This window comes from Zootermopsis nevadensis, unplaced genomic scaffold (assembly GCF_977971745.1).
Source record: "Zootermopsis nevadensis isolate Lab colony 2312 unplaced genomic scaffold, Znev_1.0 Znev_ptg000001l, whole genome shotgun sequence".
NCBI classification, from domain to species: Eukaryota; Metazoa; Arthropoda; class Insecta; order Blattodea; family Termopsidae; genus Zootermopsis; species Zootermopsis nevadensis.
In genome coordinates, this window is record NW_028259133.1 from 12,982,693 (window position 1) to 13,005,582 (window position 22,890).

Consider the following 22,890-nt stretch of genomic DNA (forward strand, 5'->3'; position numbering starts at 1 on the left):
TGATGCCTTTGCCATTAATATTTTTCTGATGTAATAGTTTCTTGGTGATTATTAAATAAAACGTGGTACACTTTGATGAAATGTTAGAGATATGAAATAATTCCTGTTAATAAGTGAAAAACAGACTAAGGAATATTATTATAAACATGCAGTACTTTAGTACTATCATTTCTTAGTTTGACAAAGGAAACAGAAAACAATTAGAAGAGTTATTTTCTACAAAGTAAAGTGTTTCATATGGTTATCATAAACATATGGTATATATTACTGTTGTTATGTGGACTATAATAATTGTTTTGAAATCTCTTTAGGAATATATGATTTATTATTAAATATGAAACAAAACTCAGACAAAATGCTGATAGCTCTCAATATGTATGAGATTCCTACAAATCATTATTTCCAGTTATGTATGTATTATTTTCTTTGAAATTTGGACCTGGACAGTTTTATCAGTACAAGAAACTACTGATTGCAGTGGTACAAATTAACAGACAGTGGAAAGAAATAAAATTCCTTTGAAAAGATAAGGAGTAATGTGATATAACTGTTAAAGTTGTTCTCTAAGGTTTATTCAATAAAAGTTGTGTTATGTTTCCATATGTAATCATCTATTCTAACTGTTTTAAAATATATCCAGTCCTTTAAAGAATGAGTTGATAAGAGGCTGCAATCAGTGTCCTCAGACCAATATGCAATATTACACACCTGGTAAGATTTGTCGTTGTTGGCCTTGTGGGTTGTAATGTCATGTAGACCTGTAGGAGGCAATATATTCCTCTAAAATGTTATTATCTATCTTTAAGTCCATATGGTATTACAACCCAGAAGCAATGTCATCATTTTCACTGGCATGAGAACCTCAGATCTCATACTGTGAAATTTGAGTCCATAATTTTATAACTTTATTAATTGGTTCCTTGATTCTATTGGCAAGTACTTTTAGTGCCATTGCACTCATACAGATGACAAGAAATATAGGCAGCATTTTCACTGTGTGGAAGTTTGGATTCTTCGTGTGCCTTTTAATGGCATTACTGCACATATAAGGTGGTACTGTACCAATTTTTAATTGTGATTAATTCATTTTCTACCACACTGGACACACAGAATTTATAATGATAAGTTTGTAGTGAAATGTTGCAGTCATTAATCCATGTAAGCCTGACTTGCCAGAAACTGTTCCACATTTAAAATAATATTTTGAATTTATTATGGATTTTTCTTTAATATACATAGTTTCATTTACTTTCTATTATTTGATTTCCATGAAGAAACATAACGGAAAGATTTGCCACAGTATAAGCCTACACTTTTAGGCAATTTGATTCATATTGGCTTTCTTGTAAAAATTTATTATTGTCAATCATAATTTGTAGTAGACAGTTACTTTCATCATTACCTCCAATTTGCAGCAAACTACATTTCTATTTTGTAAAGTACAATTCAAACTCAAATTCATTGCTTTTGTAAGAAGCAAAGAAATTGTGAAAATCAGTATGTGTTATATTCCATGGCATAACATAAGAACTACATAATTTTCATAGTGCAACAAAAAAGTGGCGAAGAGTTGACTGAAGATACAGGCAGTACATTCCTCAAAAACGTTGGCACCCATCTACAAGTCCATATAGCATCACAACTCAGAAGACCACTATGGACAGAGATAGAGATGTCACAGAAAATCAAATCTATAGCCAGAACTTCCCTACAGAGCTACTCTGTGCTATGAAATATTTTCATGAAGTTGACTCTGTATTTAATTAAGTACCACACAATGAAGATATATGGATGAGTGGAAGTGGGTGGTCATCTTCATGCTGTAGCCACGTTATTCCCAGAAAAAGGATCCCCCGCTACAGATTTGATAGTAGGCTAGATAAGCCTCAGAGCTAGTCTGGGCACAGTTACAAAGGGAAACATCTCAATCATGTGGGAATCAAATCCCGGTCCTAGTTATTATACTGACTGAGCTGTTTTGATTATTTTTAGTGATTATAAAATTTTCAATGTACTGATAATTATTATGATGGAAGATATATAAATTATGAAGTTTTTATAAAATTAATTTCACATTTAAGTTTAATATCAGTATACCAGTATTAAATACTCTCAGTATGGATGACACAACCTCAGTCTGATATGCAGAATTTCATAATCGTATAACCTAATTATGTCATCAGTTGTCTTTACAATGAATGACAGTACTGAATTAAAGAAACAGTAATTACCAGTAATATACTGATAATATATTCTTATATTAGACCTGTAAACTATAATCTTTTAGGTATTTCCACGGAATCTGCAAGATCAATCAATGATCTCAGTTTCACCATTTCTGAAGTATGTTGTGGAAAGTACAGTCTTCTGTCTCTTCTGTCATAGTCTAGCTCAGGATTAGTGTACCAGCCATACCTGTCAGAAAATGTATGTCTTCAGTTATTGATTCATTTTATTTAATAAATGAGTCCATATAGCAGCTTATCAAGTTTTCTCAAACCCTCTCAACAGAATATTGGTATTCCTATTGTAGTTTCAGAAGGTTCTTACTCAGTATCTCAGCATGATCTGGGAGAAACTGAATCTCAGAGTTCTTGTATTCATGCTGTTGAAACTGTTTAGTTTACCTCTGATTCTCTGTGGCAGGTTCAGCATATTTTTCTTTTGGTCCACTCTCTCGTAACATTCTCAGTTCCTCGAAAAGTTTTGGATCTGTATGTTCAACCCCTTGACAGTCATATTTTGAATAAAATTTTGAAGCCACAACAGGAACTGAAAGACAACAGGGAAATACTTCAAAAGCTAGATATGTAGAAATTTACACAGGTTTAAGTATACATTAATATAATACAGTTCAAAACTTCAAGTGAGGTTATGTATCCTTTTTGTAAATTTTATTTTTAATTTATTTGGGTTCTAGAGAAGGGGCAGGAATGGAATATCAAGATTAGAATAAATGACCTTAGCAGATGGAAAATTAACTATGAAGTGAAGGTAATTTATTCTAATCCTAACATTCCATTCCTGCCCCTTCTCTGGAACTTGAAAGAAAAAAACTTTCCAAAAAATATCTAACCCCCCTGAATGTTTTGAATTGTGTGAAGGTGAGATTTGTTAATGTGTGCCAAAACATGATTAAATAGAAATTAATAAAAGATATTTTTTTAATACAGATATTTATGTTAGGAACAATATTTATCGCTTTCTTCAGCAAAACCTGAAGTGAAGAGACCACTTGGAAGGTCTAGGCATGGTGGGAGGATGCTATATTAGAATGACAGTTGGATTCACCTGGCTGAGGATATTCTAAACAGAATTCTGTACTTTGGGTTCCATAACTGGAGGCAAATTTCTTGTCTAGCTGGATAACTATTAGCTTCTCAAGGTCTCTACTCCATGGGATTGCTTACTTTTTCATTATAATATCTGAAGGAATTAATGAATAATGTACTACCCCTATTCTTCACATTCTGCCTTAATATTCATGTTACTCACATGCAAGCTTTCTTTGTCTGTATGGTAGTATATATGATCTGCCTATTTCTTCATGTAGAACAAAATGTAATTTGAATGATGGTTTTGAATGAGTCTTCTTTGATTCAACAGTTGATTGCTTTATAGATGTTTCAGACATTTCTTCTGGCTTTTCATGAGTTGTTTTACTCATTCCTGAGCTGAGTTACATAACATGTGTTTGAGGCAATTTAAAAAAATCCTTTATTGATCAAACAACTTTCCTAGTTACATCTTCTCATGCTCTCTCCATTCATTTCACATTTGTTTTTATATGCGTATGATTTATATGAGAATTATCTGTTGGCTTCCAAAGACAGTGCCCTTCCCAGCTAATTTGAGAATTTATCTGTTGACTTCCTATGATGGTATTATTTCTTTCTAAGCCAATTTAAGTGGTTTGTCATACAGCCTGAAACTTAACACAAAATGTTTGAATCACCTGAGATTCATGTGACTTAGGATCAGATGGGTTCTTGTTTTTCGTTCCATAAAAGAAAGGGAATTTCTTGACTAGCTGAGTGACACTAAGCGTGTAATGGATTCTGCTCCATGCAATTAGTTGTAAAAATTTACAATATTGTATACTTGAATTAGCCAGCTCTTGGATTATGCTACTGTCATCAAGCAAAATTACCAATGCTGATTCAAGTTAGGCACATTCTGCAGCGCAGGCGATATTCGATTGATACGGTTTCCAATTAATGTTGGGGGGGGGGGGGGCAGGGAGATGTTTAGGCAGGTTGTAAATTAGAGGGTACTGATTCTTGCTACCCCTGCTATGAAAAATTGGAGTTGTGGCAGTAGTAAAGTAATCAGATTTGCAAATATGTCATCGCGAATATGTCCACTTGCCCTATTTGTTACAAAAAGGCAATAGGGTTCATCAGTATATTTCAGACTAAGAATATTGCTTTATACTGCTAGTACATCCAGTTCTCTTTTTTATGAGAACATGAAGCAACAAGATTTATGTTTGTACTTAATAACCACTGCCTATCATTACTGATTAACAAATGTTGGTATCCCTGAAGATTATGTTCAAGGAACCGAAAAAATGGCGACGAAAGAGGAGTCTGTATTTCCGCAGGTCGGGCAGCAAATTGAGTTATCGAACTTGAGTCTTCAGCAACTCACGCAATTGAAACAGCAGTTGGATCAGGTAATTATTTAATCGTTATACTGTAGTTTCATGGACATACTTTGTACGTACAGCATGCCATGAAAATTACAACGTGCATAAGGTAATTATTTTTCAAGAATTTATTTGTTTTAGGAGATACACGTTTTCCTAGAGACATCACGAACTTTAAAAATGGCACAGACGAAATTTCAAGATTCAAATGACTGCTTGGAGAAGATAACACCAGACTCAGAAGGAAAAAACATTATGGTGCCACTAACGGGATCTGTATCCTTTGATCATTCACGTAACAAACCCCAACAAAATAATTTCTGAAATCGAGAAGAATAACAGCAGGATCTGTTTTCTGCCAAATATAGTATGCAGTACACTCATGTTCAATTTATTTATAGTTTTGTGGCAAAAGCAATGTTAGTGGGACATTTCTCTTGTTTGGTGTATTGACAGCACAAGGCAGTTTGTAAAATTGTTAGGAATATTTCTTGTTATTCAGTGATCACTCATAACTATCCTTCTCTTTGTCTCTGCCATACAAATATAAGAATAAGTATTATCTCTGAGACAGACTAAATCCCTTGTCTGGTTTAACTTTTAGTACTGCATGTCATAATAAAAAGAATTACATCTACATATACTTTTGGCTCGGCTATGGGTATTTTTGAAGGTATTTTTGTGGGATTTAAAATATAGCTGGTCACTGGTTTAGATTATGCCATAGAAGTAAATCACTAGATTTAAATAATGCCTATTCAAATTGGGGCATTATAAAACATGGAGTTCCTCTAGGTTTGATACTTGGTCCGTTTCTTTTCCTCATAAAAACATGGTGTTCCTCAAGGTTAAGTACTTTTTCTTTGCTTTGCATCATGTGTGTGTATATATATATATATATATATATATATATATATCAATAATTTACTGCCACCCATATGTCAATATCTGTGCCATTATCAAATGTAATTAAAACTTGCCAAAATGTATGCAAATGTTCATTAATGCCCTTCATTATAATATTTCTTTATATGAATGAAGCATAGCCAGAATCAAAAAGGCAAAAAGGGTCTAGTATTTGGCTCAGGACGGTCTGGTGGAGGGGTTTGGTTAATTCGGTGATGAACCTTCGGGTTCGGTAAACCATCTAGTTAGTTATACCAGACAGATGAACTTGATGAAATATTTGTTTTCAGATAAGCTTGTTCCACACGTTGCAATGGAATGGTTAATATTCCATTTTAGAGATTCTGAATTCAAATCTCAGCCTGACAGCGAGTGCCTTGGCTGGGGTTAGTTTTTTCCTCAGTTCCTCCAGAAAAATGACACTGTAGTATTGCTTCCTTCCATGTCCTTTCCAATTCATTATTCATTAATTGTATCAATACTGTGTAATCTAAACAACAAATTGTCATTCAATAAACCATAAATAAATAAATGGAATATGTGTGATAATAGTAATAGTAACAGTTAATAGCCATCAAGACCCTACTTTACAGTATCATGTGGTGCTGGCATTGATTAACCATAATACTTTCTCAGTTTTGTGTGATACTCATTATGGTGATGGCCACTTATTATTTCACTCTTCATCAATATTTTACTACTGTTGTCAAGCACTTAAATAAATGTATTGAATTGAATTAGTGTTTCAGTAAATGCACATATAAATGAACTTTGTTTTAATCTTTACTGAAATGTGCAGAGGCAAAATATAATTTATGATCGTGCTTTAAGATGATACTGTGTTGTGATTTCCTTCATTCAATTGTGTTTCCTTGACTGTGGTACAAAGATGTATGTACCTGGGAGAGTAGCAAATGGAAAGTCTGTCATCATAGACATTGGAACTGGTTATTTCATACAGAAGGTATGTAATATTTAGAGATTAACTGACTGGAGACTAAATAATAGTATATATTAAGGAACTTAATGATTTATTATTAGGTTAATTTAATAAGAGAGCTGAGATTAAAACTGATCAGAATATAGTACAGGTATGGGAAACAAAGAGTTTTGAGAGGCTCTTTCAAGATGACACTTGGAAGGCCTGGGAATGTCATCTGTTCGTATCACATTTATCTAAACTAACTCCATGGAGCAGAGTCCCTAAGAAGCTAATGATTGCTCAGCTAGTCAAGATATTTCTGGCCTTTTATAAGACCTGGAAGTCCATTACTGTGTTCACAAAATAGGTATGTGAAAAGTGTCTGCCCTGAGTTGCATGAATCCATTTCACATTCTCACACCATTTACTTTACATTCCATGTTAACATTGTTCTCTATCTGAGCCTAGGTCTTCCAAGTCATCTCTTCCCTTTAGGTTTTGTAGACATGCATTATGTGAGACATGATCAGTCTGTGATGTGTAATACTTGTCTCCATCGTAATGAACAAGAAAACATCGAACTAACAGTTATTAAAATGTGTTACTTTTCTTCACAGTGATAACATTTACTGTGAACTGTAACATAACTCATACATCTCTTTAACACTCAGTATGAATAAATATTGCTAGCTGGTTAGAAACATCTATACTAGTTAAACCTAACCAGACCAAACTAAATTACCAAGGTAAATGACAACTGTTGTCCTACAGACTCATTAATAACACCAAAAAGAACTCCACTTATGTGCCAAGATTAGTTATGGAAACTGGGATCTGTTAGTTTGTACTTGTATGTCCTGGACAGTATTATGCTTGGATTATAAAGTATTTCCAAGTGTATTTCAACTGAAGTTGTACCAGTCTACTACAGTATACATAGCAGTCTTCAGCTCCCTCTTGGTATTGTTCTGCATGAATTCTTTTGTCTTTGAATTAGCCAGTAGGACATCTCTTAGATATCAGGTTTGAATGTTGCAGCCAGGTACTTGCTACACTTCCATGGGCAAGACATGATAGCAATGGTAGTGCATATTTTTTACTGCCAAACTAAAGAGGATAAATAAAAGTATATTAATATGTGACACAGCAAATAGTTACACTGAAATTTGTTGTTTTCATGGTGATGAAGATGTCAACAGTAGTCTTCTGGTCTATGACACCTTGTGGACTTGTAGGTGGGTACCAGTTACAAGTCACATGACATCACAACCCATATAACCATAAAACATAGCTTAATTAATTAACTTACTAGCAAACTGGTGTTTATCATATTACTGCAAATACAATATATAAAAAATAAGTATATTTGCATAAAAGACAATACTCAGAATTACTCTTAACATAAATAGTACAAAAGCAAATAAACATAATAAAATCAGGAAGTATTGCTAAAATGGTTACTTTCATATTACATTGTCACCACTGAGGTTCAAGACAACACATGACAGCAGAGTGAAAGTGATGATGTGAGGAGAATTATACATCATCATTGAAACTGGGTGCATATTTGCTGTAGCCACTCCTACAAGCATCCATTGTTATATACTATAACAGTATTATAATGTTCATGTTTTAGGATATTGATGGAGCCAAAGATTATTTTAAACGTAAAGTCAGTTTTGTGGGAGAGCAGATCGAGAAGATAATGCAGGTGTCTGTGGAGAAGAGTAAATTAAATAAAGGTATGTCAACATTTTTTGAGCTTGCAGGTTTTGTAAGTGATGAATTATTTTACACCCCTCTAATGGTGTGCCTGTCCCATAATCCCAGTAGTATCCTTCAACAATTTTGTAAAATCCCTTATAACTTGAGCTGTCTGTACATTTCAGTAGTTGTCCTTGACTCTTTTTTGGGTGAACTATTAGCTTATATGGCAGCATTATATAACTTGTTTTTATTTTTGCTATGGGGTGAGACTGTGTGGAACTGGGCTGCTAATGGGCCCATTGTCCATCCTCCAGATGATAAATGAGTGAACATGGAGCAGTGGTGGAACAATAATGACAGTGGAAAACCAAGTTCTTGAAGCTTAAGGACAGATTGTATGTTCATTTAGCATAGTCACATGTATTTGTTGATTTATAAGTACTTCATAAATAATTTGTGTGAATGTTTGTATTTTCATACAGAATTTCTTATTCATAGCTCCTGTGGCCTATTAACTTTCCTGTCCAGGCCAAGAACAATGTACACACAGCTACCACATTGTTATTTTAGTCTACATAAAAGTTAATTTAATAAGCATTGCTCTTGTTTTATTTTTTTTAAAGCTATTACAGTACTACATTTCAAGATCCTATATTAAATGGTACCTTTGTCATTCCCACCTCACAAGTTTGTGTGTCTGCCATTTTGTTGTTGGTGATTGTAGGAAATCAGAAAGATACAAGGTTGGGGTGTCCTCGAATGTCATAAAGTTTGTGTTAAGTGAAAACTGTAAGAACTGGTCACTGAAAGTGGGGGACACACACAGCCTTGTGAACTCATTGTTTTTTCTTAAAGAAGGGAAGTAGGTTAAAATGATATTTGTGCAGCCATTTTAATACTATTGTCTAAATTATTCTGAATTTTGTCATTTTCCTATCATATTTTATTATCATTTAAAAGTCCAATTGTAACTATGAGCTTTAGCTTCAGAGGATTAATGCAATCTGTTTACAGTTGTGGCACAGAAGATACAACTTCAGCTACAGGCACAGTTAAGCTCTCAGCAGCAGAGCCAACAGCAGGAGGCTACCAAATCATAACCACTCACATTTCATCTGCTTTTGTGCACAAATACAAGCAAGAAATGAAAAAATATATACACCTGGTAATGTAGAAGGAACATAAATTTGGTTTATGCAAAGGATTTTTGTTAACCATGATTTATTCCATTATATGATACAATCTTCCAACATCTGTTTATGAATACTCTTAGTGCTAATTTTTGTATAGAACCGTATTTATAACATATAAATGGTACACCAAAACCAATAATAGTTTCAGTTTGGTACACATTGCTTCATTCTATGTTTAAAGTCTGAATTCATTAATAATTCTTTAAATACTTCATTAGTGATCTAATTATTAAAAAGTGACTGAATTATCATGACATTTTAGTAAAAATATTTTTATATCTTTGTGCTTTTAAAAGTATCACATTCATCTCTCTTTTCTCCTTGTCCACTTCAAGATAAGGTGTCTTAGTTTAACTAGCACAGTCTTCAAATCTTTGCAACATTATAAGAATGATAATATGGAAAGAGTTGTCAGAATAGAATGTTGAAAAAGTGAGGACATACATATAAGAAAGAAGATTTTCACACTCATTTACAGCCAAGAAAGTTCATATATCTGATCAGAGGTGAAGATCTCTGGAAAATCTAGATATAAGACTACAATTCTGGGAGTGAGGTAAACATATTGTAAAGTTTCTAATAGTTCAGATTCCCAGGTACTTAATGTTGTAGTCTGCTGGTTGTCAAGACTGGTTATTAGAAATAGGCAATAATGAAAGTTTAACACGGATGTCCTCAAAGAAAAGTGAAATGTGATAATTATTATGTTCCAATGTAACTGCAAAAATTGTTAATTTACCTATTATTGCATATGATTTTTCTATATTTGACATTAAATTATTTGGGCATTAAGAGGAGTAAATTCTTGTTATAAGGAATATTTATATAAGACCAAAATTTTAGGAATCCTGTTTTATTTGATTTATGTGTATAGTTTTATTTCATCACGACTGATTCGAAGGTTTAATGTTGACTTAGCCTGTACATGTTATTTGATAGTCAATATAGGAAATTAATTACAACCTTACAATATCTATATATAATATCTTACCTCTTATGCCACTTTCAAATAAAATACATGGCTGGTTTTGATTTATGTTACCAGAAGAACACTCAAAATCCAATATGTTGTTTGAAACTGTTCTGACCCATATAGGTTATTTTAACAATTATATGTATAATACAGTCAATTACAAAACTACAGGTTACTCTTTTCTAATGTGAAATATTTTGTTGTAAAATTAAGACTTCAGAAATTGCTGATTAAATTCCTTTTGAGTATGAGATGTAAGTACTTATCAGCTTTAAACATTACTTCAGTCTTACGGACTGTTCATTCTTTTTAAATAATTTTTCTTGGCAGCACCATTGCAATATTAGTAGCGTAATGCAGGCCATTTAGGTGCATTACAAATTACAAGATAAACACAGGTACAGCACAGTCACATATTGAAATTAGCCTCTCTAATCGTTTTATCATCTAAGACAGTAGATTTTCTTGTACAAGAATAAGTATAAATATATTTTATTTCAGAAACATCTTTTTTTACCTGAAATTCTTAAAATTTGGTAGCCTGAGCAATTTCACTCCCACTTCACTAATTTTTTTCTTTGGATTTTTAATTTCAGACTAATTAAGCATACTCGGAACAATTTGTTGTTCTTTGTAGTGAATTATTCTCTGGCTACCAACCGTGTCCGTGTCAGGTGGTTGAATGGAGAAAGAATAGTGTTTTCTCCAACTACCTGACAGCTGGTAACTTGAGAATAATTTATTATACTTACTTGCCATGAAAGCTTCAGATTATTGTTGTTCTTTGCTTCCAAGCATATTTGTGCTTTGCAAAACCATCATTATGCACAAGTCATTCACATTTCAACAGTAACACAGAAGAACTAAAACTGTTACTCTTTGGAGCATGTGTGACTGAGAAACTGTACAGTACTGACATGGCATGTTTTTTTACTTCATACTTCCAGCCAAATATGAAATTAAATATGCATCTGTAGAAAGTTCTCTAAAACCTCAACTATGTTCAGAATGACCTCCAAAACCAAATTATAACAAATAGCTTCATCCACGATGGTTTACATCTTGCTCAAAATTGTTCCACTTGGAGGTTCTGTCCAGCATTCCAACCACTTCACAAGTGCCAATTGTGACCCTGTGTAAATCTCTCCATCCCGCCAGAGGTCCATGTGGAACATTCTGTGGATGTTCAGTTCTGCAGGGTGGATCTCCCCATATTCTCCAACAACAAACTGATGTATTTTTTCACCGTCATTCTGGCCTGATCTTATCGATTGTACATTATCTCGTGACAGCCATGTACAAGCTTGCACCTCCTTAGAGTCTAACTATAAGAAAATGAAGATAACATATAAATTCTTCACAGAGTATAAACATTTGCCTTTAAAGCAATTTATTTTCTATTTCTTTAAAATGTGATATTGTGAAACTTTTCTGTAGTGGTAGGTGGTATAACATACTGGTACATCTCACATTTCAATACCATTGAGTATCAGTCATTAATGTTTACTCCAGAACTGTTACTTATTAAAGATTAAAACTGACAGTTCCTTTTGAGAGTTGTTGTTTCTGTTCATATCCACACTTGATATCTATTTTCACAGAAAATTCTGCTCCTGTACTCAACACTACAAAATATGTGTGTGTGCGTGTAAATATGTCCTCCATTAACCACTAGTCAGTGTGTGTTGGCTGTTTCAAATTATCATTTAATTGTAAGATTTGGGGTTTTCACAGCGGTGAGTATGAAGATTTCTCTGTCTTCTGGGTTGTCACACTATGTAGCCAATTGGCATATTCATCGCCCTGATGATGGAGGCAGTATGACCTCGGAAACGTTGGTAAACATCGACCAGACTATACAGCACAACCCAGAAGACAGAAATCTCATTTAATTACTCCCCTTTGTTGAACCATCCTGCATTACCACCTCTCTGTACATAAGAATGTTATGCTGTGAGAAATTGTGGTAATACAAAGAGTCTGCCACATGATATAATAAAAACAATTACCCGCAAAAATGAGTGCATTTATGAATACTGTTGAAGAGAGGTGATAATACACCATAAGAAAGTTACGGTACCAAGGAAAAAGTAATTAAATTGTCGGGTTTTGTTATAATTATGGCACGTAGCAAATATAAATGAAATTTGGATTAGGTATGAACTTGACATGTGGCTATATGAATGAAACTCAGAACAATGGTGAGCTACCCAGCAATAGGAATAAGTTATCAGATATGCTAGAGAAAATGTCTCATGAAACCGTTTTATTGAGACATGTAGCATGTGAAGTGTGTGAACATTGGTGCAGTATAACTATGAAACATATTCTTATAAAAACATACTTTTGTCATATTTATGTATGTAAGAAAAAAATTTTATCCCTGTTTTTTAGTGTGCATTTAGAAGACTTAACTAAAGTAAATATGAGTGCAGCTCACTTTTATTTTGGCTTGTAATTGCTTCCAAGTTTCTGAGGATTTTGAATGGAAGTAAAGGACAACATGATGATTCTTAGGCTCGCCCAACACTATCAGAGGTGGAAAAGCAGACTCCCAGAGACAAAGCAAACGAGTGTTGGTGTCTCTAGGATCCAACACAAGTCCTGCCTCCTCTTCTAGTTCTCTTAATGCACCATTCATGATTGATTCTCCCACTTCTGCAATGAATCGGTCACTATAGTAGTAATTTGGTTAAAATAAATGTCCTGATAGTTGCAATATAAACTGTGCAAAACTTAAAGTTATATGGAGGATATAATTCTTTGTCATGAATGAGGTGTCCAGTGATCAATTGGCATTACTACCAAGCAATGATAACTAACATGGTTCACTACATGCGAAGTACCTGATGATGGTGCACTTACAATCGTCCCAAAGTTCAGTATTGCATTACATCTTTGTTGTGGGGGGGGGGGGGGGGGGGGGAGCAAAACAATTATTGCCAATGCCATATTAGTTAGCAAAACCTGTTAGAAATCTTGAGAAAGTTAAAGGGGTTCTAGAGAAACTGTTTGGCTGAGTAATAATGAATATAAATTGCTTTATACACAAAGCCTTTGAAGGAGTTATTTTATTCGGTTAAAAGCCAGGTATGTACATCTTAAGTGTATTCCACAGATACATTGTATGGTTGGAGCTACAAACCTAGATGTCCCCCAGGTGGTACCCAAGCTCTAGGAAATGAACGCATGTGATCACAGCGTTGTGTCATCAGGACATGTGAATCAGATGACTCCACAAGAACTGCAACTCCAACATGTATCCCCCTGTTTTGTGGTGTTACAGGTGTGCTATATTCATGTAATTTCCAAAGTGGGCATTCTGGTGAATGCTGCAAAGAATGAAATTTATGTAAGTATAGAGTTCTATTTAAGTTTGTTAGTAAACTTAATGTTATGTATACATTTCTGTAGTACATACATAAAGTGTTACAGATTCCAGTTCAGTTCCACTTAGTGCTCCTGTATTTTGTTTACATTTATCAGTGAACTTGTTCCTCTGATTTGGATTGTACAACACTAGCATATCATCTTGAATTTTGCAATTTATTGTTGTTGATATCTCATTCGGTGAGAAATGATGAACTAAGCATGTTAAGAAATCAGCCACCTGTGGTTTGTCATATGTATCGTGGGCTCTAAAACCAACGAGTACTCGTCTTAAATTAGATACATTACTTAGGACATTTGCCATTTTCTTCCACACGTTCGACCCACGAATGCCTTGTAAACTATTCGTTCAGTTTTTGTGTGATGCGTATGATTTTTACAATTTATAGTTGATCTTGTTGATTGAATGGCATTACGATTCAAATCATAATGCTCTCGCTGTTGTATTTCCACATTTTGCATAGTACATTTCCTGGAAATTTCCAATTCATCTACAAGTATTCTAATACTATGAATTTCACAATGCGGTGTTGAATAACAGCAAGTGCATAACTGCACACTAGCGCTACTGGAAAGCATTCTTTTTAAGCTATGCGTGCAATGAACGCAGGGCTAATCATATAAAACTGTCTGCTCGCATGGTTCAACTCGTTCACTGGACGGATTTGAATGAAACTTGCTGTAGGCGTTATGCCATTTGGAACTTCCCTAAGTCATACTTTTTAATTTTCTACAATTTGTAATACTAACATGACGGAACGTTGCTGTTGTGTTTACTTGTGAATTATTCACAGGTTGCAGCAAGTTGTTGCTTCGCCTATCATAGTTTTTCAGTCCTCATTAATCTGTGGTACATCCTGAGCCATGCTGAAACTAAACACCAACCATAGGATAACTATCAACTGTAACCAACTGTGCAAGAAGGTCTGAGAAAGGTGCCACCTTGTGTTGTAGAAACGACACTCACTATTGCAGTCTGTAGTAATGAAAGTAACTAATATGCTCTTTTTCAGCAGGTCCTTAATGTTATATTTAGCTGTTACTCGTTTACTGTATCATATGGTTATCCAAACTCATGTCTGAATTCGCTGTGAACTTATGTGGTGAAATGTACATTGTGTTTGTTTTTGTGAATAGTATGTCGAAGTGACAATTAGCGAAAAATTTCTAACATTATACGAAATAATTAATGTATCCTTCGCCGAATATGTTGTTTGTTTTATGTACCTTATTCTGTTCTGTGTAAATGGTGGTAATTGAATTGCTGGGAGTGTTACAGCTATGGCAAAAATGCCCAGTGTTACTCTCCCAACTTCTTCATTGAGTTCCATAAGTACGGACTGGGACCCAGTAACCAATTCTGATGAGAAAGAAGTGGCGTCGCATCAATGTTTATTAAGAATCAAGAGGTAAGTAGAATACTTAAGCGTCTTGCTCTGTTTCAGTTCTTGAGAAGGTCTTATTTATTTACTTTTATTATTTACTTTATGTATTTGCTTAGTTTTTTAACAAGCAATAATAGCCTATTGTGAGATAATTGCAGGTTATGGTTTGGTTTTGTGGTTATTTTGGCATGCTGGTTCACTCTTTGTGGATGGGGTGGTGGTGGAGTAAAAGAATTATAAGAATGAACCCAGAGTGACTTTTACCTTGTTTGAAAGCTTCCTAATTGTGTGGTGGTGTGTTGCTTATGAGTGGATTGCCAAAAGTGGGCATGGAGTGTTATACATATTTGAAGATAACCAAGATTATTAAAGTATTGGTAAAATGCAATCACTATCTTAGGACTAGTTTTTATACCCGATGTAAGCACAGAGCCATGTTTTCATTACAGACACAATTATGTTTCCCTTTGAGGTATGAGGTTTTGAAAGTGGAGGAAATTTGGTTTGTCTTTTGGGTTCTCACTGAGAGGGGATTTCAAAAGGGGGGGGGGGGCAGGATAATCCCAGTTGATGAACATTCAATGGCAGTAGTCCTGTCTATCAACATTGTGGTCACCTACCACATGCATAGGGTTGGATGAACTAATATTGGACACATCAATATCTTCGCTTGGACCTTGACCACTGTGTATATGAGACACCTTTAGGAAACATTTATTTTATGTCCTGAACTATTCTGACTTGGTTTTGTCTCCTGATGTAACTCCAAAAGAAAAGTACATAATTTGGTACCATACAACTTCAGTACAACTACAAGCACAATCTGGATTGTAGTTTTGTGGGTTATGGCACTCTGTATGAGATTGCCTGGTTACTGCAAATATATACATTTACAGTCTGCCATGTTCATGATTCAGGCATTACAGGCTGTGCCTCTGAATATCATTGATCATTGTCCACACATGGGTGGAGATCAGATATCATTATCTTTGTGTCTAATGGAACCCAGGCAATGTTTGGCCATAATGCTGCTCTTATAGAATTTTCCACCTATTTCATTTTTTTTGGCTTGTGGTTTCCTGATGTTAGTTATGCTTTCAAAGAGGTACATTGTTCGGAAAATCCAGTTTATGCATTTGTGCATTATGTAATACAGAAGAAGGTAGCAAGATGAGATAGCACTCAGTGTATCATTGCAAGATTGGTGTTTATAGATAGAACAATATATGGACAGTGGCTGTTCAGTTAATATTTTAAGAATCTTACGAAATTTAAATAAGCACAATAAATTGTATATAACAAATTTCTGAGTTGAAAATACAATTATATTTTCCATGTCTTATTACTTGTTATTTTCAGAATAAATTATTTGCAAGGTATCAGACATTATTGTATTATTTGAGACCATTCCTTTATCCCATATATTATTTATTTTCACAGGGATATGATGTCCATATACAATGAGCCACCACCAGGTCTATTTGTTGTTCCTGATGAAAAAGACATGACCGTCATTCATGCGCTTATCACTGGCTCATTTGACACTCCATATGAAGGTGGATTTTTCTACTTTCTTATCCGGTGCCCATCTGATTACCCTATCAGGCCACCTCGAGTGAAGCTGATGACCACAGGTGCTGGAACTGTCCGTTTCAACCCGAACCTGTATAAGTGTGGGAAGATATGCCTTAGTATACTAGGGTAAGTCATTTTTGTGATGTCATTTTTATGTTTTGGTAAATCCTTTTTGATGATAATTTATAAGGGTTTCAGAACTACACTCAATGAAGACTGGTCCCCACCCAGCTACCATCTTTTGCCAGTCTTAAACATGTTTGAAGCTGTACCCCTACTCCCGATACATCTTTATAGCATTTTGCTTAGTTAAGTGCAGGGACAACTTTACATCAAATTTATGCATTGACTGAAGGTATGGAAACTGTTTCTGTGTTCCATCAGAATGAATGAGTATTAGGGTGAAAATTTTGCTAGTAGAACATCATATATCATACAACTGCTTCAGGTTGGTTATATTTCAGTAGATTTGCTGTTTTAAGTAACCAGAACACTTGTCTTTTCTAGGAAATATTAGCATATGCTGGTCAAAGCAGTGAAAGCTAAAATCAAGTATGTGGAGCTTGTACTGATAAAAATTTCCTACTGTTAGGGTTGAACATGTCTTACTATGTTCATTGAAACTCATTTATGAGCTGCATAAGTTATGCATTCTGTACTTCAGTGACTGAGAATATGTGATTAAGATTTAAGCCCTGACCTTGGAGATAAATTTTCATTCTTCTTGTTCTGAAATATATTTTTCTCAGTAATGACAATGGAGGAAGAAATGTAATTTGGTATTTCTAACAGTACATGGACAGGCCCATCCTGGAGTCCTGCACAGAGTCTGTCCAGTGTCCTCATCTCTATTCAGAGCCTTCTAAATGAGAAACCTTACCACAATGAACCTGGCTTTGAAAGAGTAAGTTTATGTGGTTGTAATGCACTGTTACTTGTGAACACACACTAATGAATAGAATGATAAAAGCTGCATATAAGAATGAACAGATGATGCATGCTCTGGTTGCCCATAAACATTGCTTGTTAAAGAATGTGGTACTGTCATTCATGATGTGAAAAGAATGATGATTCATGAGTATGGTAAAACTTTGTATTTCTTACAGTATGTGGCTGATGAATTTATTTTAAGGTGTGGGAGTAAGGAAGGTATTCAAATAATGAATTTGTTATTTAATAATTATTTGTTATGAAAACATATTAAAGGAGTTCATGGCTGTTGTAATTTCAGCCATAGTTTATTTACACCAAAGTCATCAAATGACTAATGCAAGTTTTTTTATACAAGGTTAATATTGAATATCATGAACATTTTTTTTTTGTAATGTGTTAACATTTTTGTTGCATGAAGAAATAAGAACCAAAAATGTAATGTAATAGTTAGTTAAATAAATGTATCTTGTCCCCAAAAGTCTGTTATGAATGATACAGAACCAAGAATATTTTAAGATTTAACATAAAGCAAATCATACAGCATTTGGCAGGTTACAACAGCATAGGTGAGAACAAAAGATAAATTAATTTCAAGCTGATTGTAATGCAGTATATTTTCTGTAAAATATTATATGATGTGTTGATTTTGAAAAGACAAATAGAAATGCATGCTACTTTTTTATGATGCATATTGCTTAACCCTTTCCTTCTCCTTCCATATTAGTATGTAGTAAACTTGCCTCTTCCAGTACAGTAAAAGTTAGTCAGATTTCATTTAAAATTTGAATATCCAAAAAAGTTTGACCGATAGTGTCACAAGGTAATCTTATAAATGGAGTCAGAAAAGAATTAAGAGCGTTACATGAAAATAATACATTTTTCAAAAGTCATTTCTTGGATTTGTTTTTGTAATGCAGCATTATTAAATGATCTTGGAATTAAAAAGTAGAGGTGCAGGTCTTTGTATTTAAAGGTATTTAATTTTGTTGTCCTCTGTGGATGCCTGTTTAGAGTGATATAATTACTTTTAAATTTCACAGGAGAAATGTCCTGGTGATATAGGACGCTACAATGACATTATCCAACATGAGACACTGAGAGTGGCTGTATGTGGCATGCTGGAAAATGATACTTGCCTTACTATCCCTGAGGCACTTTGTGAAGTAATGGATAAAACATTTCTTGAATTCTATGACTATTATGAAAGCACAGTCAGGAAGAAGCTTCACCTCCATGGACAACATATGCAGGTAATTAAGTTTAAATTGTTGTTTGTTTTGCCTATATCCTTCAGAAAACCTTGAGGCTTGCATTTTGGATGTCTGGTTTGAATTTATGACTCCTGTTCAGACTTAGATTTTCAGTAAAAACACCCTCTTTTGTGTGATGGGAATTTACATAAATTCACTAATATCTGTGTGCGCCCATGCATGCGTGAATGCATGCACTATCTCGTAATTTTCTTGGAGCAGATTATCTTATGTGAGTTCAGTAATCACATCATAATTTTTCTCTTCACCATGTATGTCCATAACAGTTGGTCCTCCAGATCAGCCCCCACCCATGTTTTTTTAATAGTCTGTTACATTCACTGGTTTGTTTGCCTCCTGACCTTTATTTGTTTTGTGTGAGTGGTATGGTGACACCTTGATTACAAATTTTGTAATGTGTTGCAAACTTCTAAAGTTTAATCTTTATATTAAATGGCAGTTTACTTTTCAGGACCCATTTGGGGAGGACAGAGGTACATTCCAGTACCGAAATATACTAACAAGATTGCAGGCATTGCATGTAAAGCTAAGTGCAAAATGCAACAGCATTAGAATTCAAGGAGATAAAACAGTCTCAGACAATGAGTGTTCCAGTGATGATTCTGACTTGGATCAACCTGATGAACCACCGGGTTTAGTGAGCAGTTGATGATTGAGGTTACCATTAAGTCTGTGTACTTCTGTTGTGTCATTGACTTACATGACTTTGTGGATCCTAGGACCAACTGCTAGTGTGGAAAAAAGGGTTCCTTGTTGTTAAGTACAGTACTTACCTTTGTTAATAGGACTGTGATTATTGCATCATTGTTTTAGGGGCCAGTCTGTGTATTACAGAACAAAAATTTTCTTGAGGGTTTGAAGTTCTTGTAAGGTATTTATGGGTAAAGATGAGAATAAGGCCAATTTAGTAGGAGTATAATAATAATTTTAATTTTTTTCCGTAGAAATGCTAAGTTGAAAATTCTCCAGCTTCTGCAAATTATTTCATCCTTTTAACAATGGAAAAGTCTTCTAACTTTCTCTCCTATGTTGAGAAAATACCAACAGTCAAACAAGCATTTAATTAATAACAGTATTACTTTTACCAGATTGTTGCACATTTACCATCCAACTTTCTGCTAAAGCGTCATTGACAAATCCTGACTTATTTCTCTTTGTCACTATGATATATCAGTATCTGTTATGCTCTGACATTAATGTTTTTATATCCATTGTACATTAGCATTATGTTCATATCTTTGGAGAATGTTAAGTGTTGTACTTGAATGGTAGCGTGGAAAGAAGGTACTGGCATTATTCCTCGGCCGGTTTGAACCTGCAAACTTTGGGTCTAGTGGCAAGCATGCTAACCACTAGTCCACTGAGGGCGACAGTGACATGTTAATATCAACAATGAAATTATTAGAAATTGAGCTTTGTTGTAAAGATGCTGCAGAAGTCAGGTTGTTTGATACTGATAACAGAGGAGATTGTAAACTTCACCTGTAATAAAAACTGCCCAAACTTTCATATTTGGAAATCACGTCTTTGTAATACCAACTAGGAATTTGGACTATGTCCTTCATCTTAATATAATAAAATTAAAGAATTTTTGAAGTTGGATTCTGCTTCTGTTATCGGGTATACAGGAAGACAGAGAACCCTAGGTATTGTAGGAATTTAATGTTAGATATGAAAACTAAGTAATTTTTAAATTACATAGTTGAAAATGTCTGTATTGTATTTGTATATACTACTTACAGTTTACAATATAACAAAAATGTTTTGTTATGTTGTCTTTCCTGAAGTGAGGTTGGTTCATAGTCATACCTGTTGTATTTTTGTGCTGTTCTTGAGAGAAATCTTTTATTTACTCCAACTACAAACTCCTTTACTACCAGTAGTGAAATATATAATTAGTACTGAATTACTTAACCTTAAAGTGAATGTCATTTCATTGCATTTAATGAGTTACCATTAAACTGCTGTTTTCACATAATCCATTTTAACAAGAATTGTCATATGCTTTTGCCATTTCATTTCCCTTGTGATGGATTTAGAAAGATAGAAAGGAAATTAAATTTTTCTAAGGCAACCCAGCAGTTCCCTGATATAACCAAAAGAAATCTTTTTCTTCTTAAGCAGTGAAAAATATCCTTTAGATGCCATTAAGGATTTAGTACTAATTCATGTTTATGCATTTTTAAAAGACAGATTTCTGTTTCCTAGACTTCACTTACATGATGATATCCCTTCATTTACAAAAGTGCCTATTGGAAAATTCAAATGTATTTCTCCTTAATTGAGCTTTCTAAATTGGGTTGTGAACCAGCCTTTATTTTGTTGTAAACATGACCTGTCTGAATATTTTCTTACCATTCCTTCATAGTGTAGACTAGATCTGGGGAATACAACAGAGTTAAATCTTGTAATCAAATGCTGAAACCTTTGTATGCCTCTACCATATAGGCAGATTAATGAAATTTTCACTTTATATTCTTTGCTGTACATTATTTTTATTATTACACAGTAGCTCACATTAGGTAAACAGTCTTTTGTTTCCATGTATTATTTATACATTCTAATAGCTTATAATATTTTGATATGTGAAGTGTAGTTAGCATTTATTATCAAATTCAGGTTAGTTTATAAAGATTTCAGTTTCTCATGGCAGTGAAATGTCATTGTTGGTCTTCTTGGTTGTGGCAGTGTGGATTTTTTGGTAAGTACCAATGCCTCAGAGAACATACTGCTTCCATCTACAGCCCACATGGCATTACAGTCCAGAAGACAGGAAACTATATGATGTCCATATAGATCAATTCAGTAAAATCATATTCTAGTGCTCTAGTCTGAAACTTTGGCCTGTTGTATATGCATTTGTGACATTATTGAATAAATAAGATTTGAGGTTCTTACAGTGGTGAGTTTGAAGATGGTTGTATTCTGTGTTGTTATACCATGTAGTCTGCTAGAAACATCAGTAAACTTCTACCAGACTACATGGTGCTACAACCCAGAAGACAACCATTTTCATTATTGAATAAATAAATCCTGGGTCAGAAGATCAAGAGGTTTTGGCCAATTCAGGCAACTAAATAGTACAGTGGCTATGTATTTATCACAGTGGCAGTGCCAATACTAGGCTTATATGAGATTTATTGAATTCACATCATATTCATGATTATTATGTGTTGTATTTGAGTAAACTATGTCCATATTTATTTTAAGCACTTCTAGCAATTTTATATTATATATATATAAATTCCACTGGGGAATTTTGTCTTTGCTTTATGTGTTTGAAGTTTAACCCCTCTGTAGATTTACTAGTAATATTTCTTCTTTGATGCTGCCCAGCATCATTATTTCTTGGGTGTAAAATTGTATAATGAATTCCAAGAAGGCTTTCTCTATCTTTAATTAACAAGGCATACAAGTTATTTTGGATTAGAAGCAATGTTATTGCTTAAGTGTGCATGATTTAAATAGCCTTTTTTTACTCCCAAATCTCTCATCTTGTTTGATTGTATCAAACATTCTCAGCCCTTCAAGGCTGGGGTCACACTTATCTTATCTTATCGACTTGTGGGCCACTAATTTATAAAGCTGGTCAGTTTGTTGAAACTAACTAACTAGATGGCTTACCGAAACTGAAAGTTCATCACCGAATTAACCAAAGCCCTCCACCAGACCCTGTCAGTTTGTTGAAAGTCCATGGCAAACATGTTCACATATAAATCCCTTATTTTCATTGAGAAATTTGTTGTCATTGTTAAGTTGCACTTAAATATTTAACTGTGATAGTAACTAACTCAGAGTGATATCTTCTTACTATAAAAATTTGTGATTCCTCGTCGTCAACCAATTTGTCGTCAAAAAATGACGTCATCAACAATGTCAGATATTTGTTTACACGGCATTGTTGTGGAACACAACAATGCCGAGTAAACAAATATAACGCTTCACAACAAAGAAATCAAAAAATATCAAGCCAGTCGCAATATCACT

At 34.1% G+C, this 22,890-nt stretch overlaps 4 protein-coding genes across 11 annotated transcripts; 2 read left to right on the forward strand and 2 right to left on the reverse strand.

Annotated features, from left to right (window-relative positions):
- Positions 1-694: 694 nt before the first annotated feature.
- Positions 695-4,450, reverse strand: LOC110829514 (uncharacterized). Its single transcript, XM_087347611.1, has 3 exons — positions 3,496-4,450; positions 2,628-2,772; positions 695-2,415 (listed from the first exon to the last, which is right to left on the reverse strand). Exons 1-3 carry the CDS (start codon positions 3,665-3,667, stop codon positions 2,274-2,276), a joined length of 459 nt encoding a protein of 152 aa, XP_087203737.1. The 5' UTR covers positions 3,668-4,450; the 3' UTR covers positions 695-2,273.
- A 73-nt stretch (positions 4,451-4,523) lies between these two features.
- On the forward strand, positions 4,524-11,903 carry Pfdn5 (prefoldin 5). Of its 3 annotated transcripts, none has more exons than XM_022063257.2 (5): positions 4,524-4,675; positions 4,790-4,924; positions 6,444-6,518; positions 8,113-8,218; positions 9,198-11,903. In XM_022063257.2, exons 1-5 carry the CDS (start codon positions 4,571-4,573, stop codon positions 9,281-9,283), a joined length of 507 nt encoding a protein of 168 aa, XP_021918949.1. In that variant the 5' UTR covers positions 4,524-4,570; the 3' UTR covers positions 9,284-11,903. The 3 variants fall into 3 exon arrangements, with proteins under 3 accessions (XP_021918949.1, XP_021918952.1, XP_021918953.1); XM_022063260.2 differs by lacking the exon at positions 9,198-11,903 and adding an exon at positions 8,452-8,780; XM_022063261.1 differs by lacking the exon at positions 9,198-11,903 and adding an exon at positions 8,682-8,780.
- LOC110829511 (m7GpppN-mRNA hydrolase NUDT17) lies at positions 9,386-14,398 on the reverse strand. Its single transcript, XM_022063255.2, has 4 exons — positions 13,771-14,398; positions 13,495-13,681; positions 12,790-13,007; positions 9,386-11,674 (listed from the first exon to the last, which is right to left on the reverse strand). The coding sequence occupies exons 1-4, from the start codon at positions 14,041-14,043 to the stop codon at positions 11,405-11,407; spliced, it is 948 nt and encodes a 315-aa protein (XP_021918947.2). The 5' UTR covers positions 14,044-14,398; the 3' UTR covers positions 9,386-11,404.
- Positions 14,399-14,482: 84 nt separating this feature from the next.
- LOC110829512 (ubiquitin-conjugating enzyme E2 Z) lies at positions 14,483-21,802 on the forward strand. 6 transcript variants are annotated; one of them, XM_022063256.2, is made up of 6 exons: positions 14,483-14,729; positions 15,019-15,148; positions 16,565-16,825; positions 17,492-17,603; positions 18,673-18,882; positions 19,343-21,802. In XM_022063256.2, exons 2-6 carry the CDS (start codon positions 15,021-15,023, stop codon positions 19,550-19,552), a joined length of 921 nt encoding a protein of 306 aa, XP_021918948.1. In that variant the 5' UTR covers positions 14,483-14,729; positions 15,019-15,020; the 3' UTR covers positions 19,553-21,802. The 6 variants fall into 6 exon arrangements, with proteins under 6 accessions (XP_021918948.1, XP_087203687.1, XP_087203690.1 ...); XM_087347561.1 differs by having other exon boundaries at positions 14,483-14,674; XM_087347564.1 differs by having other exon boundaries at positions 14,483-14,663.
- Positions 21,803-22,890: the final 1,088 nt, after the last annotated feature.

Excerpts from the sequence above, each read along its gene's own strand:
- LOC110829514 (XM_087347611.1), bottom strand. The coding sequence starts at position 3,667 with ATGAGTAAAACAACTCATGAAAAGCCAGAAGAAATGTCTGAAACATCT. Across the intron at positions 2,773-3,495 it reads CAGACAAAGAAAGCTTGCAT|TTCCTGTTGTGGCTTCAAAA; the intron begins GTGAGTAACATG and ends GTTGTCTTTCAG. Across the intron at positions 2,416-2,627 it reads CCTGCCACAGAGAATCAGAG|GTATGGCTGGTACACTAATC; the intron begins GTAAACTAAACA and ends ATTTTCTGACAG.
- Pfdn5 (XM_022063257.2), top strand. The coding sequence starts at position 4,571 with ATGGCGACGAAAGAGGAGTCTGTATTTCCGCAGGTCGGGCAGCAAATT. Across the intron at positions 6,519-8,112 it reads CTGGTTATTTCATACAGAAG|GATATTGATGGAGCCAAAGA; the intron begins GTATGTAATATT and ends TTCATGTTTTAG. Across the intron at positions 8,219-9,197 it reads GAAGAGTAAATTAAATAAAG|TTGTGGCACAGAAGATACAA; the intron begins GTATGTCAACAT and ends ATCTGTTTACAG.
- LOC110829511 (XM_022063255.2), bottom strand. The coding sequence starts at position 14,043 with ATGGCAAATGTCCTAAGTAATGTATCTAATTTAAGACGAGTACTCGTT. Across the intron at positions 13,682-13,770 it reads TGGAATCTGTAACACTTTAT|CATTCACCAGAATGCCCACT; the intron begins GTATGTACTACA and ends CATTCTTTGCAG. Across the intron at positions 13,008-13,494 it reads ACCACCTGGGGGACATCTAG|AAGTGGGAGAATCAATCATG; the intron begins GTTTGTAGCTCC and ends GATTCATTGCAG.
- LOC110829512 (XM_022063256.2), top strand. The coding sequence starts at position 15,021 with ATGGCAAAAATGCCCAGTGTTACTCTCCCAACTTCTTCATTGAGTTCC. Across the intron at positions 15,149-16,564 it reads TGTTTATTAAGAATCAAGAG|GGATATGATGTCCATATACA; the intron begins GTAAGTAGAATA and ends TTATTTTCACAG. Across the intron at positions 16,826-17,491 it reads ATATGCCTTAGTATACTAGG|TACATGGACAGGCCCATCCT; the intron begins GTAAGTCATTTT and ends TATTTCTAACAG.